We start from the raw sequence: 22439 nt of genomic DNA on the forward strand, positions 1-22439 counted from the left end.
TGATTCTCCCTTGCACACCAGGGAATAAGCATTTCCCGAGCTGTGTGAGAGAGGAAACCCTCCCTTCCCGCGGGTGGCAGGCTTTGGGGCCTCGGGGCAGAAGCTGCCTGTGCACAGCGAGGGCGACGCTGGAGGAAGGGCCTGCAGACTGCGGCTGGGTGGGGAGACCCCAGGACCCCGTCCCTCCCCCACCGCACAAACCGCCAGGGGGCTTCCCTTTGCTGGCCTGGGCCACAGAATCAAGCAGAAGATGTAAGAACACCTGGGCCTTTGACGCGTCTCAGGCCTCTCAAAGGTACCTTTAGGTTCTTCCAGGCAGAACCTTCTCTAGGGGGCTTGGTGGACTCAACCTCCCTCAAACAGCCCATTACCTGCAGGCCCCTCACTCCTGCTCCCCTTGGGCCTCCCTGCCACAGTCCGCTCCCTCCCCACCTCCCAGCCCCAATGTGGTTTAAATGTGCACACATCCATTCCCGGTTTAGAGTTTTCTTCCTCTCTTTTGCTCTGGGTTTGGCATCCCAGGATTTGCTAAACAAATGCAGGTGGCCGGCCTTCCTGTCTTCCTCACTGGCACTCGCTGGGCACGGAGGTTGTCCGCTCTCTGGGACTGAGGCCAGAGGTGTCGTCCTTGTGGAATATTTTCCATTGAGGTGTGACCGCATCCACCTTGATGGGAGGCGAGGGGTGGAATTTACCCTTGCATGTCCTCTATAGCCACACTGGCGCTTGGTGCAAGTCCAGGGCAGGTGGGTCCCAACCCTGGCTGATCCTGTCAACCCTGGGGAGATTTTAAAGACCCTAGAGACCAGGCCACATGGCAGACCCCTTCCATCGGGTGATTCCCGTGAGCAGCCAGGACAGGAGCCAGCGCTCTAGTGGCTCCAAATCCTATACTGTGAGAATTCAAAGCAAAACAAAACAAAAGCAGAGGAAGCTGTTTTCTTGACAGGCCTGCAGGTATGGTAGTCACACCAGAGGAAGCAGGAGGGGGCACCCCTGTTCTGTCCTGCCAGACCCCTGACCAAGCTGGTGGAACTGGGTCCTGGGGAGGCTGGAACCATCAAGCCGGGGTGGGAGGAAGGACCAGAGCCCAGCAGCCAAGGGGAGTCTGTGCCAAGTTCTCTTTAGCAGCGTGTTGACATCTGTTGAGAACAGGGTTGTGGAAGATCCAGAAGGATCCCAGGGAGGCCGAGAGGCTGATTAGACAAGGACTGGCAGTGGCTGTTGCCCCTGATGCCCGAAAGGCCTCGGGTCAGGAGAGGGCAGCTGAGAGCAGCAGGCTCAGGTTCTCTCCCGTTTCAGGTCAGGTTCCCTCTCTCGGGTCATAGCTTCCTAGGAAAAGGACATGGATGCATCATATCTTGGTCAGTCAGTCTGACGTCCCTCATCTTAATTCCACCCAAGACATCCCTCACAGCTTCATAAGCCTTGGGCAACCCTGAACAAGTAGCTAGTTCCCATTCTAGCCAATCTAATGAGTGGAAATTGGAAATCTCAATTTATAACAAAAGCCAGTTAAGGGGTTTGCTTTAAATACAGGGCCCTTTGCTGCTCTGCAAATGGAATTTTCCACAGGGACGTGAAAAAAGAGTGTTTGAGATATCATTCAGTTTACATAGGTTTAAAAAGTTTCAGGACCACTGAGCACAGTTGGGCAGCATGTACACTGAACAAGGGACATTGCAGTTTTGTATGATAGTTCTACAGTTTTCTTGCAGCTGGCAGTCAAGTGCCTTGTTCTAACAAAATCAGTATATTAGGACAATTTTCCAACAGCTGGCAGTCAAGTTCTTGAGGAAGGGGTACTGGTTTTTCAGTTGCACAAGGTACTGTATGGGCTAGCAATGACCTTGACTATGACCCTGAAAGGGGAAGGTGGGGCAGCAAGGAGGCTGTGTTGACAGGCCCAAGGGTCGCAATAGCATTCAGGGCAGGACGGGCAATGCCTGGCCTCTGGGGACACCCTGGGAAATTCCATACCTCAGGGCGGCTGAATTCTTGGATCCGGCTTGGGTGAGGCCTGTAGGTGGCCCAAACTGTCTCAGAAGCAGAGCGCAGAGGCAAGCCGAGGGGGCAGGGAACAGACCTGGATAAGAGAAGCACATGTGAGGAGAAATGAGACAAAAAGGGAGACTCAGAAGACCTGAGTTCCAAGTCCTGCCTCCACCTGCTGTGTGACCTTAGGCAAGTCAATTGCCTTCCCTGGGAAATTGGAGGAAGACACCTGCAGACCTTTCCTTGGGATGAGAACTTACTAATTCTTGGATTCTGTATAGTTTTCAAATCTGACCATGCCATTGTGCTGCTTAATGCCTGTGATGACTCCCCAGCACTGTAGGCAAAGTTCAACCTCGTCAGTGTGATACCCAAGCCAGATGGATGTCTCCCCTGCCCACATCTCCAAGTGCCCCTCCAACCCTCTCCCTGCCTCCATCCTCCTAGCTGCAGTAACTGTTTACACAGACGGTGCCGCTGCTCTGTGACGTCCCATCTGCCTGGAATGCTCTTCCATACTGGCCACCACCCCAACTTGCCCCCTGCCGGTCTGGTCAACTTCTACCCATTCTCCTCGCCTCTTCCAGGAAGACATCCTGAGACCCTTCAGCTAACAGGGTGAATTAGCTGCAGCCCCGCTGTGCTCCCATCCTATCCATGGTCAGTGGTTCTCAAACTCTACTGCCAATCAGAATTGCCTGGTAGGCTGGGTGAAACACTGACTGCTGGGCCCCAGACCCAAAGTTTCTTATTCAGTGGGTCTGGAGTGGGGCCCAAGAATCTGTGTTACTCCCAGGTTCTCAGGCAATGCAACTGGTGTTGATCCTGTTGATCCAGGGACCACACTTTGAGACCACTGTCCTGGGGAGCTCTCTATAACTGATCTCCTTACATGTCATTCTCCCTCCTGCTGAGAGTAAACAAAAGGCTGTTGCATCCCCAGTGTTCACCAAAGAGGAGGACTAAAGGAATGCTGGCTGAATAAATAAAAGTTGATGAATGTGAACATGCTTTGGAGAAAAAAACCAGAAATACAATTAATGTTAGATTGGTTTAAATCAACTTTTGGCCTGAACGAGAGACATTGAGCATTTGTTGTGTGCCATATTCAATGTGAGGTTGTGTGCTGAGGGTGCCATACACAGAGTCCAGAACTGAAGTTTTATCCTGGGATATTGTATTGCACACAGGTCTCTGCTGTGTGATTGTGTTGGTGACTTCATTTCTTGAGCCTACCTCCCAGGGTTTAAAGATTATTAAATGTGAAACAGATTCCTGGCACTTGGCATTCATTGAAAAAATGTTTTTGAATCCTAATCCTTTTCAAAAGACATTGCCTGACTTACCAAACATTTAAATATATAAACCGCTCAGTGGTTAAAACACCAAGCTACTAATGTAAGAATGGATAACCAGCTCAACTGAACATGTCAAGGTAATAATGAAAAGTCAGTAAAGGTAATATTTGAAATCAGTAGGGAAAGGAGGGATTACTTAATAAATTGTATTGAGATGACTGGCCAGCTCTTTTGGGGGAAATTAACATTAGATTCTTCTCTCAGATCTTGCACCAGAATGGATTTCTGATGGATTAAAAATGAAGATGTAAAAAATAAAAAACATGCAATGCTAAAAGACATGTAGGTAAATATTTTTATAAATCAAAGTAGAGAGACCCTTTTTAAGCATGACACCAAAAAATGAGGGAGGAGAAAAGCAGAAAATTTTGAAACAGACAAATTAGTGTGTAGATTGTAGGAACAGGCAGTTGAGGAGTGGAGTGAGGGGCTATCTGTCTTGGGCCCTGCACAAATCAAGGAGGCCAAGTGACAGAAAGAGCCAGAATGGAACAAAGTTTGGAGAAAGGCAAAGGTACCCCAAGAAAGACTCCTAAAAGAATGAAAGGACGGCCTGAGAGGTTTTCAGTTCCCTGGAGTCTCTCAGTTCTTATATTCAAGAAAGCCCCAGGGTATTTTTATAGTAATACCCCTATTTTAAAATCTAACTTGAGGGGGTTTCTGTTCTTTGCAAACTCCAAAGAAGCCTTGTCTAGACCATCCCTTCAAACACCTTAATCAAATAGGGGATGTGCCGGTTTGCATGTATTATGTCCCCCAAAATGCCATGTTCTTTAATGCAATCTTGTGGGGCAGAAGTATTAATGTTCATTAGGTTGGAATCTTTGGATTAGGTTGTTTCCATGGAGATGTGACCCACCCAATTGTGGGTAATGGTGGTGTGGCCCCGCCCATTCAGGGTGGGTCTTGATTGATTTACTGAAGTACTTTAAAGAGAGCCACGCAAGCCCTGACATGTGCTGCAGCTGAGAGAGACATTTTGAAGATGGCATTGAAAGCTGATGCTGACAGTTTGGAGAACGCCACTTTGAAATGCAACCTGGGAGCAAGCAGACGCCAGTCACATGCCTTCCCAGCTAACAGGTTTTCCCGATGCCAAAGGCCTTTCTCCAGTGAAGATACCCTATTGTTGATGCCTTACCTTGGACACTTTATGGCCTTAAGACTGTAACTTTGTAACTAAATAAATCCCCTTTATAAAAGCCAATCCATTTCTGGTGTTTTGCATTCCAGCAACATGAGCAAAGCTGATCAGGGGAAAATAAAGCAGTTACAATACAGTCATATAAAGACCCATTGCAAACCGATAGTAAAAAGATTAACCTCCCAACAGAAAAACAGGCAAAGGCAGGATCAGACAACTCACAAAAGAAGGAACATGAAAGGCCAGTCAGTAACCAAAGAGCTGTTTGGCCTCGCTAGTAGGTAAGGAAGTACAAATTCAAGCAGGTTGGTTTTCAACAATCAATTTGGTATAGAATAAAAAGATTGATACAGTTCTGCAATCTCTTATCTAAAACCCTTAGGGGAAGCTGTGTTTTGGAATATAGAATTTTCCAGATTTTAGAAAGGTAACAACAGTGCCTTTGTCTTATGTTTTGTAATGCCTCCAGAGGTTTTGGGCAGCATCTTGCAAGTAAAGCACAGTATCATTTGTGTAGGAAAATATGTTGAAATTTATACTAAATGGGATAAGTAAAGACTATAAATAGCTTCATGTCTATCTAGGTGAGGTTTTGGCATCAAAAGAGTGACTGTAAATTTTTGGTTTTCAGAACTTCTTCAATTTCAGAATTGCAGATAAGAGACTGTGTCCGTTTGATTCCTAACATTGGTGAGTGTGGGAAAACCCACTCTCCTGTTCATTGCTGGTGAACAGCAAAGCGTTATAATCCCTTGAAGATAGTTTGTCAATATGCAATAAAAATTCCTCCAAAGCACATACCATTAGACCCAACGATTCCAATTCTAGAAATGTATGTCAAGGGGAAACTGGGCGTGTGTGCAAAGAGGTGTTCATGGGCATTTTTATCATAGCAATGTTGATAATAGCAAAAAGTCGAAACAACCTAAATGTCCATCAGGTCAGAATTGATTAAATAATTAATAATATATCCACACAAATGGAATACTATAGGTCCATTACAAACTTGATCGATCTATATTTATTGACATGGAGAGAAGTTATGATATGTTATCTACTTAAAAAGCAGGCTACAGAATAGTATGTAGCATATGATACCATTTCATAAAAATAAATATATGTATATCCATGTATGTGAGTATAAGTGGAAACATATGGAAGGATGTATAACAAAATAGCAACATCTGGGTGGTGGGGTTTTAGGCAATTTTTACTTTCCTTCTAAAGCTTTTCTAAATTTTAAGATTTTTTGTAATGAGCACATAGGGTTTTAAAATCAGAAAAAGCAATAAAATTGCTCATCCTATGAAGAATGCTGGTGTAAAATTTAAAATATATGAATAATATTCTTTTTAAGTGATAGATTTATAGGGCTAAATTAGGGCTTACCTTGCCCAGAGTCATGAAGTAGGTAGCTTATTTCTTTGTGTCCTTCCTCTGTCTACTCAGAAACGCTCTCTCTGCTCTCTCCAGGTAGGAGAAAACTCCTGTCGCACCAGCTGGCATATCCCCACCCACCCACCCAAATTTCCCACCCAGGCCTAAAGACCTGACACATCTTTTTTTTCTCAGAATTACACAGGATGCTTGCACATTTAGCTTCTCATGTAAGTCCCGAATAACCGTGGGATGAAGACAGGGTAGATGTTATTACGTAGGAGGGGAAATGAGACTCCCTTTAAGTAAGGTAACTCGCCCAAATGGAGAAAACAGGGCTAGAGCCTGTGACTCCCAGCTCCCACTCCAGTGTTCCTTCTTCCTGGGGAGGCTGTATTGCTTAGTGGTTCACATCGAGACATTCATGCCAGACAAGCCGGATTTGGATCCTGGCCCTGCCACCTACCAAGGGTGAGTTTGAGCAAGTTGCTTAACTTCTCTGTGCCACAGTGCCTACCACATAATAAGTACTATGTAAGTTTTAGCTGTTAATATCACAGTCACTTTGAATAGGGGGAAATTCCATAGTAACTCAAAGGAAGGGCTCTCTAATGATGGAAACTTGGGGACTCTGACAGACTTGGTTGGCAGCAAGTAAGAGGATTTGGGAAGAGGATGGAACTCTTCTTTCTTTTCCATTTGTAGCACGTAGGCAGTCTCTCAAACTCTCTCTCTACTCTGAGGCCAGTTACACAACCCCAAGTCCACTGAACTCTTGTTGGAGCAGAGGATGGCTAGGCTAATACATGTATCTATCCATTCTCCAAGAGAGGAACATGTCTGGCATAACTGCTGGGCCCAGAATGAAAGGGATATGGAGCAGACTTGACCCAAACTAGCAAGCTAAGCAGAGCTACCCCAGCCAACTCATGGAACTATGAATGAGAAAAATAAATGTTTGTTGTTGTTGTCCACTGAGATTTGGGGAGATTCTTTGTTATATAGCATTATCATAGCAGTAGTAGCTGACTAATACAACTGGAATCAGCATACGCATTTGAACATTTGATTTTTTTTAAAAAAACCACATGCTGATTAACATAGTTTTTATTCAAGTCCCTCTCCTCTTTGTTGGCAAGGGCAGGGATATCAGCCTGGGGGATGGGGGGGAAGGGGGCATGAATTTACAGAGGACTAGCCATAGATGTGACAGTGTCTCTCGTGACTGTACTTAGGGAAGAAATGAGCAGATTTCTACTCTTTCTGGATCATTCCCTCTTTTCTATCCCTAACATTTTTGAGCTTTTCTTCTCTATCCCCTTCCCTGGCCTTTGAAGCTCAAAGCCGTGAACTTGGATGGAATTGCTTAAGATCATTAATCGGTAAATTGCCTCCAGGCAGTTTCACGAACTGTTCTACAAAGGAAAGCTGCAGGAAATCACCTGCTTAGTGCAGGATGTGTAACTCACTGATAACAGTGTTTCCCAAGGTTTATGAATGTTGCTTTATCACAACCTCTTTCTTTACAAAGCACCTTCATTCCTAGAAGTTTCATCGACCAAGGTGGTTCTGGCTGATTTGCGTGGTTCTAAGTGCTGTGACACGGTGGGAAGAGTTCTGGCCTTGGGATCCAGGGACCTGAGTCTGGGCCTGGCTCCCAGATGATACTCTTTATTTCCAGGGAGTCTTCCTCACACCCACAGCTGGCTGCCTAAGTTCCCATGAACGAATTTGACTCTGAGCTCCTGCAGACAGAGATGCGGACACTCAAAGATCAGGGAAATCATGGGTCTGGGGACCAGGGAACAGAGTGAGAATACTGCCAGGCTGTACCGACCCCCATGACCTCCAGGCTCATTCTTTAGTCCAGAAAGTGACCTTCATCCATTTGATCCGTGCCCACCCAAGGCTTCCCAGCTGGGACAGGAACAACCAGGAAGGATGTCATGTGGAATAATTTAGGGATATTTCTGACCAATAAAGATATGAAGCAAACGAAATAGCAGGGTGGGTCTGTTCCATTCAGGGAACACTGTGATGATCCAGTGAAATAACAATAAGGTGAAATAGTTATAGTTGAATTTATGAGTGTGTATGTGTGTATGTGTGCACGTGCCTTTAAAAAGAATGCTATGATTCAGTGAAAAATTCAAGTTTGGCTTAGTTTGGGTTAAAAGTTTGGCAAATTACTAGTTTGTAAGCTCTTATAGCAGTCACATCTATTCCTGAGTTGTATTGGTTATCTCTAAATCCTGAGATGCTGAGCTCCCTGTGTATAACCTGGTTGGTCTCTGGAACTTTGGGTATCTGTGTGATATATGAGACTTGGAGCCAGAATTTGGCAGCTATGAATGTCAGTATTACCCATATGGCAACTGCTAAAAGCGGTGAAAAAGAATTCAGAGTTTAATTAGAGATATGAACAAAGAGGATCTGGTTAGGACTAAGGCAAATCAGGCCCAAGGGCAAAGGACAATATTGACTGGGTTTTAAAACTACAACTTCTGTGTGAGACCAAGGGAGGAGACGTTTATCTGGGGCAGGATCTATATTTTCTGCACACACTAGATACTTTAATTTGTATGATCAGTTTGTTTGAGCACCACAGGTGCAGGGAGCGGTGAATGGCAAGTGGGATTTGGTGAGTTTGTACAGGCTGAAGTGAAATCCCAACTCATCCCAGAGTGATATGGGCAAAGAGTATAAGTGTATTTGTGCCTCTGCTCCCCAGCCCCCCAGAAGCTAGGGAGAAATGCAGAAGTGTTGGACTTCCCCACCTGGGCTATTGCTGATTTTCCTGCAAAATTGAGGACTGCTAATTTAGTGCACCAAGCCCTCGATCAGGGGGCTTTACCCGATGAGGCTAGTTGCTGCAAGGGAGAGACTAAGCCACCTTATAATTGTGCCTAGGAGTCCCTCCCCAAACAGCCTCTTTGTTGCTCAGATGTGGCCTGCTGAGCCAACTCAGCAGGTGAACTCACTGACTTCCCCACTATGTGGGACATGACACCCAGGGGTGTAAATCCCCCTGGCAATGCAGGACATGACTCTTGGAGATGAGCCTGAACCCAGCACTGTGGGATTGAGAGGATCTTCTTGGACCAAAAGGGGGAAGAGAGATGAAACAAAATAAGGTTTCACTGGCTGAGAGATTTCAAATGTAGTTGAGAGGTCATTGTGGAGGGTATTCTTATGTGCTATATAGATATCACTTTTTAGTTTTTAGTGTGCTGGAATGGCTAGAGGGAAATACTTGAAGCTGTCAAACTGCAACCCAGTGACCTTGATTCTTAAAGATGATTGTATAACTATGTAGCTTGCACAATATGACTGGGTGATTGTGAAAACCTTGTGGCTCACACTCCCTTTATCCAGTGTATGGACAGATGAATGGAAAAATGGGACAAAAATTATATGAAGAATAGGGTGGGATGGAGGGGATGGAAAGATTTAGGTGTTCTTTTTTGCTTTTGTTTTTATTTTGGAGTAAGGAAAAGGTTCAAAAATTGATTCTGGTGATGAACACACAACTGTATGGTGGTGTGGATGACTGTAGGGTGTGTGAATATATCTTAATAAAACTGTATTAAAAAAAGTAAATGAACAGTGAGGGGAGGAGGGAAATGGGATGTTTTGGATGTTCTTTTTTATTTTAATTTTTATTTTATTTTTTGGAGTAGTGAAAATGTTCAAAGTTTGAATGTAGTGATGAAAGCACAATTATATGACAATACTGAGAAAAACTGATTGTACACTTTGAATGATTGTATGTTATGTGATTATATCTCAATAAAATTGCATTAAAAAAAGATCCTAGCACAGTGCAAAAAGCAAAAAAAAGTTGGGCAAATTATTATGTTTTAGTATGAACTTTGGTCCAAAGTTCAATTTGAGGTAAACTCTTGAAAGTCGGGGAGTATAGTTCATCTGTGATATCCACAGAGCCCAGGGGAGTGCGTAACTCCTAGCGGTTCTATAAATGTTGACTGGATAAATCAATGACAATATTACAGTCAACAAACCCTGAGAAGAAGGCCTACGTCAATTAGGACTCAATCGTTAGTTGACAGTTTGGAGATCTCCTTGCTGAAGGTAACCTAGGCACCCACCTGGCTAGTTTGGTTTTTAAGTTCAGAAGCTGAGACGTAGCTGCTTAACCTGTGGGCATTACGTTTACTGTAATCCACTAAATATTGAGTGCTATTGCACATCCTCCACTTTGCTAAGCTATTTACGTAGTTGATCTCCTGTTACCCTTCAACCTTATGAGGTAGCATCACCCCCATTTTACAGATCAGGAAGTAGAGGCTCGAAGAGACCAAGTGTCCTAACCACCATCACTGAGGCAGGGATTTTACTTCAGGCATGGCTGACTCCAAAGCCCAAGCCCCTAACTTTCACTTCGTACTGACTTCCCCTCTCCTTGTTACCCCTCTGCAGACTGTTCCCTGTGGAATTTAGGAAACATTAGCCTTGCTCACTGCACTCTGCTGCTTGCTTTTTTGGATCGTGGATGTCTTGGGAAGCCTTTTCTGGTGCCACCTGTCTTCTGTTTGTTCTTCTTAAATACACTGTTCACCCAGTTGGAGTCTTCAGCAGGGCTCTCCCTGGGCAAAGAGAGAAGGTAGGTGGCTTGTTAATGGCCTGCCCTGTGTCCTGGGATAGCAGGGTGGCACTGGGGCTCAGCAGGCAGGCATGTCAGTGCTGTGCATTGGCCCGAGCAGAGCATCAGAGCATCCCAGCAAACATCTTCGGTAATGAATGTTTACCTAAGTGACCCCACGCCAACTAGTCAACTGAAATGAAATTAAACTTTTATACAATATATGTAAAAGAAATAAAGTGTAAATCATAAGAACAAAATGCATTTGTACCAAACATCAAAATCATTAAATTTATACAAATTCAAAGTTTTATAGTTAAAATTATACTTGATGTCATGAACAGGTATAGTTTAATATGCTTGATATGTTATGGAGTAGGGCCATCAACAGTAAGAGGGGCTCAGACCCTGCTCTCCCAAGAGCTGCAGCTATGGCCTCAGAGAAACTTGGCCACTGCTGGAACCACCCAAGGCAGGGAGGGATGGGAGGTGGGGAGGGGGAAATACCCCAACTTTCTTTCATCCCATGTTGGTACCTCCCATTGGCTAACCCAACTGGCATTCAGCCAACAAAGCAACATGGATAATGTGATTCCAGGGAACTCTGAATGAATACACATATCCAGGCCCTCTCATAATTACTGCATACATAACAATAGAGTATATGCTATATGTCCCAGATAATCAATGTGCATTATAAAAAAAAATGTCTTCTGGGGATAATCTACAACATAGAAATATTAGGTCTCTTATCATACTGGCAGAAAATAATTTGGATTAAGGAAGGCTTTAGACAAAGCCCTTCAATTGATGCCATGCAGGGGCCACCTAAGACTGGGATGTAGAATGCCTGTTTAACCCTCCTGAACTGAGGCCTCACCAGAGATTAACACATGAAAGGGGGACAGAGGAGGAGCACGTTCGCCTGCTGAGCTCAGAAAGATACATCCCCAGTGTGCACAGGAGGGAATCGAAGAGAATGACACTGTCAACATGAACAGGCTCATTTCCTACATATTTCCCTCAGTGAAGAAGAAGATAGAAGAGGAGTCGGTGGTTTGTGAAATATACAGGGGTGGACTGTAATCATACAAACTAGAAAACGATCCCAGGGTCCCAGGGGCAGTGAGCAATGGAAAATGTCACTTAGCTGGACCACTGCCCCCAACCCTGAATCCTTGCTCTTACCTCTGACCAAACAAAGTAAAGAACTGGTTCCCAATTAAGGAGAAACTTACGTTGCATACGGCTTGCAGATGGCTTCCTTCACATTAAGCAGAAGGGTGGTACTTTTGGGATTTGAAGAGGCAAGGGGAGCTACTAGCAAAGTAAAAACATAGGAGAGGTGAGTGAGATAGGGTCCGGGAGAAGGAGTCAATCATTTTCACAATAGTCAGGAAGCAACAGTGCTTAAAGACAGTAAATAACTCTTTTGTTCACAAGTTCTTATATTTAAGACCAGAATTATGTTGTTGGGTTTGAGAGAGACACAGGGCAGCAACATCTGAAGGCTTGATGTGATATTTATAAACAATCCCTCACAGAAAGCAGTCGTGTCAGGGAAAGTTTTCAGAACAATATCTCATAGGAGCCTGAACCTTCCATCACCTGCATTATGTAATTTATTCATTAGACATTTTTATTGGAAAAGAGAATATTAATGGTTTTATATCATTGTTCTTAAGATATTTGCATGCTTCCAATGAGCATGAGAATATATACTACATGAAGATTAATAAGTATTTGTGTCACGTATGTAAATTTTTAAAATACAGTATGTATTTAGATCCTCCTAATTGAGGTTCTTTTACTGGGTCTGCTGGGTCTCCCCAGCTCTCCCCAGTGTAAATGACTGATGAGACTAAATCCTGGGGAGGCTCTGCTCTGCCCACCTCCCACAAATGCTGAGGTGCAGCTGAAGGTTCTAACAAAAGGGTTTCTCAGCTTCACCCTGTTGACATTAAAGGACAGATAATTTTTTTGTTGTAGGAGCTGTCCCAGGCCTTGAAACGTGTTTAGCAGCATCCCTCCCACGAGATGCCAATAGTATCCCCACCAACCATTCCAGTTGTAGCATCCAAAATGTCCCCAAACATTGCCAATTTTCTCTTGGGGGCAAAATCACCTCTGGTTGAGAACTACTAGGCTCTAGATACCCTCTGTCCATTTGACATGAATGAAGAGCACCAACTCAGGGCCCAGGATAGCTAGGCACCTGAAGATTTCCACTGTTAGGCCAGAAATATGAGTAATATAAAATAAATGTGTGGCATTTAACAGGAAATAAAAGGGCAGGTGAAACACTTTGATCAATTTTCTGACTTTTAGCATCCTGATATTTTTGTCTCATTATGATTGAGTTAAAATAAACCGCTTCCAGAGAAGAGGATCACGCCCAACTTGGGGCAGATCCTGAAACAGGGAGATCTTGCCAATCTGAGCAGTTATTCGGCAAAAGCAGAAGAGGTCAGCTGATGGGCTGGAGAAGTCTCTACCCCCTGGCTTTAGTCCACTATTTCGGCCCCTCACCCTCTGGCCCCACCCAGACCCGTCCACGGGGTCAAGCAGGTATCCTCCTTGTGCTAGATGTTCTTGGCACTTTCCTAATCTGCACCTGAGCCTCCAGAATAAACAAAATCAGAAGTGGTTTTTCTACACATCCCATCCAATCCCCTAACCCACAGCCATCAGCTCACCTCCTCCAAGACACCTTCCTTATTCCCCCAGAGAGAAGCCATTTTCTCCTCTATGAATATCCACCAACACTGTTGTTAATTATCTAGTACTGATTAATTCTCGTATATTCCTGAGGTTGGTATCCATGTCATCTCTACTGGAGGGGATATGTCCTGTGAATGGGGAATCAAGAACTATTTATCTTTGCAGCCCCTAGAGGATGCTTCTCCAACTATCTGTAGGAAAGAACCAGTTTGTTTTTTAAATTTCCAGTCCATGATGGACTAGTACTTCTGTGAAATACAATAAAAATGAATTAGTAGGAAGATAAACAAGCTCTTGAATCTCATGGCAATATCATATTGCTGTAAATGTTTCTAAACGCTTTCTCTCAATCGCTGCACTCATCTTATCTTGAACTAGTAACAAGTTGTTTGGGGACTGGGATCGGTCCACAGACCACTCTTTGGGTGGCCCTGCCCTCGCAGAGCGGCTTTCACAAGGAAGGCATTCAAGAGAAATCTACCAGATGCTCTCAAAAGTAAATGTGCAAAAGAATCGCCTGCAGGGCTTGTGAAAAAGACAGACTGCCGCGTCCCACCCTGAGTGTCTGATTCAGGAGGTGTGAGGTGGGGCCCGAGAATTTTCGTTTCTAACAAGTTCCCAGGTGCTGCCACTGAACCACACTCGGAGAACCACTGGACTGAACAAGTGTCACATGTACTGTCCCTGGTAGTTGGCTGTCCTCATAACAGGCAGAGCTGCTGCCATTACAAATCCACCCCTCTAAAGCAGTAGTCAGCATCTCCCCAGATGCGAGAAAGCTGTGCCAAGCCAGAAGGCCCATACCTTGGGGCTGCTCTGAGTCCGGGTCCTCCCCAGGCGGCTGTGCACATGATGCTGAAGGTGAACCTCGGGTCGATGTCTGAGGTGGCCTCACAGCTGACGGCCCCAGGGATGGCCCAGGTGATAGGGATGACTGGGAGGGTGGGGATCTGGGTGGCACCTGCTGCTGTGGTGACACAGGTAACTGTCCAGGGGGTGCAATGGGCAGGGAAGGGCTGGGTGGTGAGGGCACAACTGGGAGTGACACAGAAGACGCACGTGGCAAGTCATTTGGAGAATGTGATGGCGATGAGGCCAGCGGTGATGCAGGGGACTGCTCACAGGAAGAGACACGAGGTGAAGCAGGTGACTCCACAGGCCACTCACACGTGGGTTCAGGTGTCTGCACAGGTGAGTTCACAGGTGGACCACGGCCACCCCTTCCATCCCCTCTGGGAGTCCACTGTGCATGAAGTTGTTCGGAGTCTTCCAGACTGGCCTGCTCTGTTTGGAGGCTAGGTTCACGGTGTTCAGGGCACTCACTGCCAAGGGCAAGCTCGATCTGGCAGTATACTTCTACCCGGGGGAAAATCACTCTCTTGGAGGGAGAATTAAGGTAAGCAGCATCTAGGAAAAACAACAGCATGGGGCCACAGATGGCATTACTGATCCCTGGCATTGCATGGTGTTTGCAAAATATGCTTTCACAAATTATTTTCATAAACAGGATTAGTGTTTTTCAATGGCTTTTCTTTATGTACTTGAATTAATAATATTGAGTGTTTGATTGCATATTTATTCACTTATTCATTGGATTTTTATTGAGCATCTATACATGCCAGGCAGAATATGAAGCTCTTGGAGGGGAAGGGGAAAAAACAGACGTGTTGGTTCCTGGCCTCTGGAAGCTTACAGTCTAGTGGGGGGAGGCAGGCATTGGTCACCCAAATAATCTAAAGTTTTAACCAAGACAAGTGCTAGGAAAGAGAGGGAAGTGGGCAGGACTGACTCAGGAGGGCTTCCCTGAGGGAGGGACATCTGAGTGGAGACCTCAAGAGGGCAGCTCAGGGGGTGGCTGGGGGGGCCTTTCTGGCAGAGGGCACGGAGCACATGAAGGCCACAGGGTTGGAGGGAGCAGATGAGGTGGGGGCCTGCGAGGGTGGTGTGGCTGGGGCAGGCTGGGGGCACTGTGTTGGGAGAGGAGGATGAGGAGGCCATAGGGGCCAGGCTACGCAGCAGCCTGCTCCATGATGAGGGTCCTTGGTTTTCACGGAAACCATGAAGGACTCTTAGGCAGGGGAGGCGAGGAAATGACTCTGGTTTGGGCAAGATCATGCTCTGTGAGGGGCAAAAGGGGATCCAGAGAAACTTGTCAGGCTGCTGCTGAGAGATGTTTGTGGCTTGACCTGGAAGGAGATAGAAGTAGAAGGTTCAATCATGTTTAGGAGGTAAAATAAATGAGAATCGATGTTGGATTGACTGGGGGGTAGGAGGGGAGGTGTGTGGCTTGCACAGTCGGATGGATGCTGGAGCCGTTTGCTGAGAAGGAAGCACTGGAAGAAGTTTGGGTCTGGGAAGAATGGTGAGAGCACAGATCATGAATTTGGTTTGGGACATGTTGAGTTTGGGACAAAGGGACCTTTGAGACCTCGAAGGGGAGATGACAAGTGGCCAGTTGTGTATTTGGGTCTGGATCTCAGAGAAGAGATCAGGGTTATAGATTTTATATAAGGAAGCCCCACATATGGATGGTAACTGAAGCCATGTGAAGGCTGTGGATGAGATTGTCTAGGGAGGAAATACAGAGTGAGAAGAGGAAGGGGCCAGGATTGAGTCTGGAGAGAGAGGAAGAAGGAGGGCCCTGGAAAGTTTTCAAAAGTAGGCAAGACTTGGGCATGTTTCAAAGTTACTGGGAAGGATCAGTTGAGAGGGGAGGTTGACCATAAAAATAGGCGGAGATGGGGATAATGAATAACTGGGGAGGTCTGAGATGGGGAAGGCATCCAAAGCACAGGAGGAGGGGTAGGCTTTAGGGAGGAGAAGGGACACTTCCTTTAATGTGCCAGGTGGGAGGGGGAGCAGCAGGTGGTGAGTCTATATTTGGTAGCACAAAGTTGGGGGAGTTGCCCTCTGATGGCTTTGATTTCTCTGTGAAGCAGGAAGCAAGGTCCTCTGCCAGGGAGCAAGGAGAATGAAGGTTTGAGGTGGTAGTTGCAGATTTTGAGCAAATAGGTTGACAAGAGATATATAGCATATTGCAGGTGAGTGTAGGAACCCATTGGTGGTCGGTGGTCATGAATTTATGGAGGGAAAATTCACCCTGTGGTGAGACTTTCTCCATAGGAAGGGAAAGGCACAGAGAGACAGAGAGAATGAAAGTGTCCACCAAGGGATTGGTTTTTGCTAGGCAAGTGTGATGAGAAGGCAGAACAGGAGAGAGAAATCTAGGATAGAAAAGGAAAGAAATAGGTAAAGGAGTAGGCCAAAGGGTTGGAAGAACATTGAATAGTCAATGATCTAGAGGTTCCAGCGAGGTAAAGTCATGGTATAAGTGATTGAATTAGTAACTAGGAAAGATTGGAGGTTGAGTTTAGAAAGCAGGGTGCTTGCGCTATTAATTTGGGAGGTAAAGCAATTATAAAAGATGGAATGTTCAGAGTATGTACTTTGCTTCACTTAATTAACATTGTACCATAAGCATTTTTTCATGCTGGTACAAATTCTTCCAAACATCATTTTAAATGATTGAGCATATTATTCTACCATATAATATATAATTTGCTTAATCAGCTTTCTATTGTGAACACATTTTCTCATTTCCCCCCTATTATAAATAGCACTGTGATAAATTTCCTGGTGTACTAGTCTTTGTCCAAATTATGGATACATGGAAATGACTGGCTCAAAGGTCATGAAATTTTGGAAAGTCTCAGGAAACATGTTCTCAAGTTGCCTTGCAAAAAGTTGTTCTAGGAAGACTGTGAAAGAGGTAAGACATAGAAGTGGGCAGAATATTCATGAGGTCATTTGTTAACTGAAGTGGGACGTGTACCCAAAGTCTTGGGAACTCAGATGCCTAGCCCGTCTCCTGAGGCTTGCCTAGGGCCTCCCACTGCAGATTCAAAGGTCTGCTCCTGGGGCCATTCTTGGCAATTGCTTCCCTACCACTACCCACCTCAGCCACTTGGGAAACTAGCGTGGAAACTTTGACGGACCTGACACTTCCCGTAGTGGCCTTCTGGGCTCTGGAAGATGAGGGAAGGAAGGAAGTTACTTTCTGCAGGTTGAGGTGAGGTCTCCAACTTTGCTTCCATGAAGCTATTCTACTCAGCTATTTGTTATTCCCAAGGATACCCAATCTTTCATCTCCCTGCAGATGAAACAGCTCAAAGAGAATCAGCAGATCTGCATGTCTATAAAGGTTGGAAACCACTGAGTAACTAATGTGAGGAAAGGAAAGGAAAAAGAAAGGCTATTTCGAGAGCCTGTTTATTCCAGAGGTTTTTTTTCTTCTCTCTGCCAGTAGTTTGCGCTGACTTTTTAAAATCTACATCTCTATTACTTCTCTCACTTGCTTAATAGCCTTAGTTAGATGGATTTGTGCTTCCAGCCAAGATGAAGCAATAGGGACTAGATTTACCCTCCCTCTCCAAACAGCCAATAAAACAGACAAAATAAATGAAATAATGGTTTTCAAGACATTGGATGTTAGGCAATGAAGGACAGCAATGTCTGAGAGATGGGAAACAAATGAGGTGAGTCCTATAATTGTTCCAAGCTGACTACCTTGAGAGAGTGTTCAGGCTTTGGCACAGGAAGGAGAACCTAGGTGGAACCCAGGAGACTCCCTGAGTTGAGGAGACAGAGCCGAAAGAGAGAGCAAAGCAGCTAGAATTCACAGGACAAAGTACCAGAGAGGAACGTGCTACACACAGAGAAAATTCTGTTGATTTGCAAAGGTTCCACGTCAAGTATCCAGCCAAGTACTCATCAGTGCATGTGTGTGAGGAAACTATCATGGGCAGAGGAAAAAGTGAATTTGAAAGAATTAGAGGGAACAGTGCCCAAACAGCACACAGTTTTGGGAATGGTGCCTGTTCCCACTAAACACACTGGAAAACGTTATCATTTGTGGAGAGCACTGGGCAGAGTACCCAGAAAGGCCTTGCCTATCAATGGAGAATAATAAGCCTTTGACTGAACACTGCTCTTCCCGATAAAAACTGAACAATTCTCCTTCCTAAGAAATATTAAAAGCAAGGCCCAAAAGGATCATACTGTTTCCAAGTAACTTAACTGCATCTCAAAAAAGAATCACAAGACTATTTATAGAAATACAAAAATATCAAGTTAAAACTCACAATGATTGGCATCCAATAAAAAATTCCCAAGCATGCAAAAAAGCAAGAAAATACAACCTATAATAAGGAGAAAAATTAATCAATCAAAACTGACTCAGAACCAATACAGATGTTATAATCAGCAGAAAAGGACAGGAAAACAAATAATGTAACTATTTCATAAGTTCAAATAGTTAAGTAGAGGCACAGAACTGAACTGCTAGAGATGAAAACTGCAATGTCTGAGATTTGAAAAAATACACTTGTTGGGATTAATGGCAGATTAGACATTGCAGAAGAAAAGATTAGTGAAATTAGTGGAGTGTCAGTGAGCTGTGGGACATCAATTGGCCTAATATAGTTCATATATTTATATAATTCATTCTCTGAAGGAGAGGAGATTGTAGAGAGAGAAACTATTTGAAGAAATAATGGCTAAAATCTTCCAAATGTGATGAAAACTAGATCCAAGAAGTTCAACAAACTCCAAGTATAAGAAAAACAAAGAAAACTACACCAAAGCATCTCTGAATCAATTGCTCAAAGCCAGTGATATAAAGAAAAATTTTAAAGCAGCCAGAGAAAAAAGACACAGCACCTACAGAGGAACAAAGATAAGGATGTCGGAAGATCCCTTGTCAGAGGCCCTGCAGGCAAGAAGCCATTGGAGCAAAATCTTTAAAGTACTGAAAACACCATTTTTTCTACGCCTAGAAAAAATATCTTGCAAAAAGGAAGATAAATAAAGACTTTTTCAGACATAAAAACTGAAAGAACTCATCTCCAATAGATCAACACTTCATGAAATGTTAAAGGAAGTCCTTCAGGCAGAAGGAAAATGATAGTAGATGAAACCATGTCTCTACAAAATGGAATGAAGAGCACAAGAAATATTATCTACATGGGTAAATATATGACTTTTTCTTATTATTTACATCTTTTTAAAAAGATAATTGATGGGGGATAAGGGGTATGGGAGGATTTGGGTTTTATTTTTAATTTTTATTTCTTTTCTGGAGTAATGAAAATGTTCTAAAATTAATCATGGGGATGTATGCACAACTATGTGATGATACTGTGAGCCAGTGATTACATACTTTGGATGGTTTGTATGGTAAGTGAATATATCTCAATAAAATTGCATTAAAAAAGATAATTGACTTTTTAAAACAAAAATAATAACAATGTAGTGTTTATAACACATTGGGGTTTATGAAAAATAAATATAAGACAATAATAGCATAAAGACCTGGAGAAGAGAAAAATGGAAGCATACTATTGTAAAATATCTTATCCAAAATACCACTTGAAGGTAGCCTGTGATAAATTAAAGATGAATACTATAAACCCTTAAGCAACTTTAAAAAAATAAAAAGAGTTATAAATAATAAGCCAACAAAAGACAGAAAATGGAAACACAAAATATATTCAATCCAAAAGAAGACACAAAAAAAGGGAAAACGGAATAAAGAACAGGTGGCAAAAATAGCAAGATATGAGAATTAAACTCAACCATATCAATAATCACATTAAACGTAAATAGTCTAATACCCCCAATTAAAAAGCAGAGATTTTCAGATTGGATAAAATTTTTTTTTAAAAGACCAACTATTAGCTATCTATAAGAAACAAACTTTAAATATAAAGAAACAAATAAATCAAAAATCAAAAGGATGCAAAAAGATATCCCATGCTAATGCTTATTGGAAAAAAAAAAAGCTGAAATGGCTATGTTAATAACAGACAAAGATCTCAGAGCAAAGAATATTATCAGGAATAAAGAAGGAAATTTTTTAATGAAATGAGATCAATTCATAAAGAGGGCACAACAATCCTAAGTGTTTATGTACCTGATAAGAGAACTTTGAAATACATGAAGCAAAAACAGAACTGAAAGGAAAAATAGATAGTCACAATTATAGTTGAAGATTTCAATACCTCTCTTTCAATAATCAATAAAATAAGTGTACAGAAAATTAGCAAAGATATAAATATTTGAACAACAGTATCAACCAAACTGATTGATATTTACTTGACACTCTTCCCAACAAAAGCAGAATATACATTCTTTTCAAGTACACACAGAACACTTGCCAAAGTAGACTATATTCTGGACCATACAAGTCTCAATAAATTTAAGAGGACTAGTTTATATAAAATATGTTCTCTGGCCACAATAGAACTAAATCATAAATCAATAACAGAATGGTCTATGAAAAATCCTCAAAAATTAGAAAATGATATCACACACTTTTAAATAACCTGAGGACTAAGGAAGAATTCAAAAGGGAAATTAGAAAGTATTTTGAATTTAATGACAATGAAAGCACAGCATATCAATATTTGTGGAATACTACTAAAACACTACCTACAGGAAATTTTATAGCGTGAAACATCTATATTAGAAAAAAAAGGTATCCAATCAATGACCTCAGCTTCTACTTGAAGAAACTAGAAAGAGAAGAAATGAAATCCAGAAGAAAGGAAATAATGATCAGAGAAGAAATCAATGAAATAGAAATAGGAAAAATATATAGAAAGTCAATGAAACCAAAACCTGGTTCTTTGAGATCAATAAAATTTATACACCTCTAGTCTGACTAATGAGGAAAAACAGAGAAGTCACAAATTAATTATCACTATTAGGATTGAGGGAAGTGTCATGACTAAAAATTCTACAGATATTAAAAAGATAAGGGAATTTTACAAACAACTTATGCCAATAAATTCAACAAATTAGACGAAATGGACAAATTCCTTGAAAGATACAAAGCACCAAAGCTCACTTAAGAAGAAATAGAGAACCAGTATATCCTATACTTATTAAAGAAATTGGTTTTATAGTTAAAAAATCTTCACTCAAAGAAAACAGCAGGTCCAAATGGCTTCATTGGTAAACTCTACCAAACCTTTATGCCTAGATATCCCTGAAGTTTGGGAAATTTCCTAGAGGAAGGGGTAGCAACAGACAAGATGGAATTTAACAAAGGATTATGAATACTGAATCTCTCTATAGTGTTATTTTTCTTAGTTGCTAGGGTATTAGAATAGCTAGAAGGAAAGAATTGAAATGTGGAACTTTACTCCATAGCATCCTTTGAAATTTGTTTAATAGCTACTTGTTAAATTGTAATTTGAAAGTTATCACTTTTTGTATATATGCTAAATGTCACAATAAGGAAATAACTGAAATTGTGGTACTGTAAACTCATAACATTTTTGGAAATTTCCTGTATAACTATCTGTTAAATCATACTTTGAAAGATACCATCTTTTTGTATATACGTTATATTTCACAATAAGGAAATAACTGAAACTGTAGAACTGTAACCCGAAAAATTCTTTGAAATTTGCTCTCTAACTACTTGTTAAATTGCTCTTGGAAAGTTATCACTTCTATGTATATATGTTATATTCTACAATAAAAAATATGATTAAAAAAAAGAAATAATACCAATTCTACACAAAACCTTCTGGAAAATTAGAAAGGAGGAAATACTTCCCGACTCATTCCAAGGCCAGCATTACCCTGATACTAAAACCAAAGACATGACAAGAAAAGAAAGCTATAGAACAATATCCCCTACGAGGGTAGAGTGTCTACGTAACTTGTTTGGAGTTCTTCTGTATGGGAGGGGTATTCAAAAATGTATTTATATCAGTATGGATTCATGGGTATTTATTTTATACTTTGGGTTACAGTCCAATAAATAATATCTCATTGGATTAAAACCCAAGGTATAAAATAAAACCTGTACCTTTTGATTTGCTGATTTGTAAGTTTTCTTCTTTGTGTGTAGATTGAGCCCATATCCCTGAAAGGACGCTGAGGTGCTGTCCACAATCATGTCCACTCTTAGATCATGCAAACACATGACTGGAAACCATCACAGTAAAAAGGAATCAGCCATTTATACATGTACTAACATGGATGAATCTCAAAATTATGCTGAGTGAAAGAATACAGACAGAAAATACTGTAAGATTCCTTTTATCTGAAATTCTGGAAAGTGCAAATTAATCTAGAGTGACAGAAAGCAGATCGGGGGTTGCTTGCGGAGGGGAGGGTGGAGGGAGGGTGGAGGGTGGGTGGGGGGATCAGAAAGGGGCACAGGAATCTC

The 22439-nt window shown here is 42.6% G+C and overlaps 1 protein-coding gene across 1 annotated transcript in view; it reads right to left on the reverse strand.

Moving 5' to 3' along the window:
• Window positions 1-956: 956 nt before the first annotated feature.
• The window catches only part of PNPLA1 (patatin like phospholipase domain containing 1), a 56637-nt gene continuing 35154 nt past the window's right edge, over window positions 957-22439 (reverse strand). Inside the window, exons 6-10 of the mRNA XM_037844153.1 lie at window positions 14003-14605; window positions 11716-11797; window positions 10356-10481; window positions 1981-2086; window positions 957-1332 (exon numbers count right to left, since the gene is read on the reverse strand). Coding sequence (XP_037700081.1) covers window positions 1282-1332; window positions 1981-2086; window positions 10356-10481; window positions 11716-11797; window positions 14003-14605 — 968 coding nt within the window. The 3' untranslated portion in view covers window positions 957-1281. The remainder of the gene's footprint in view (window positions 1333-1980; window positions 2087-10355; window positions 10482-11715; window positions 11798-14002; window positions 14606-22439) is intronic.

The sequence above is a fragment of the Choloepus didactylus genome, chromosome 7 (genome assembly GCF_015220235.1).
Source record: "Choloepus didactylus isolate mChoDid1 chromosome 7, mChoDid1.pri, whole genome shotgun sequence".
NCBI lineage: Eukaryota > Metazoa > Chordata > Mammalia > Pilosa > Megalonychidae > Choloepus > Choloepus didactylus.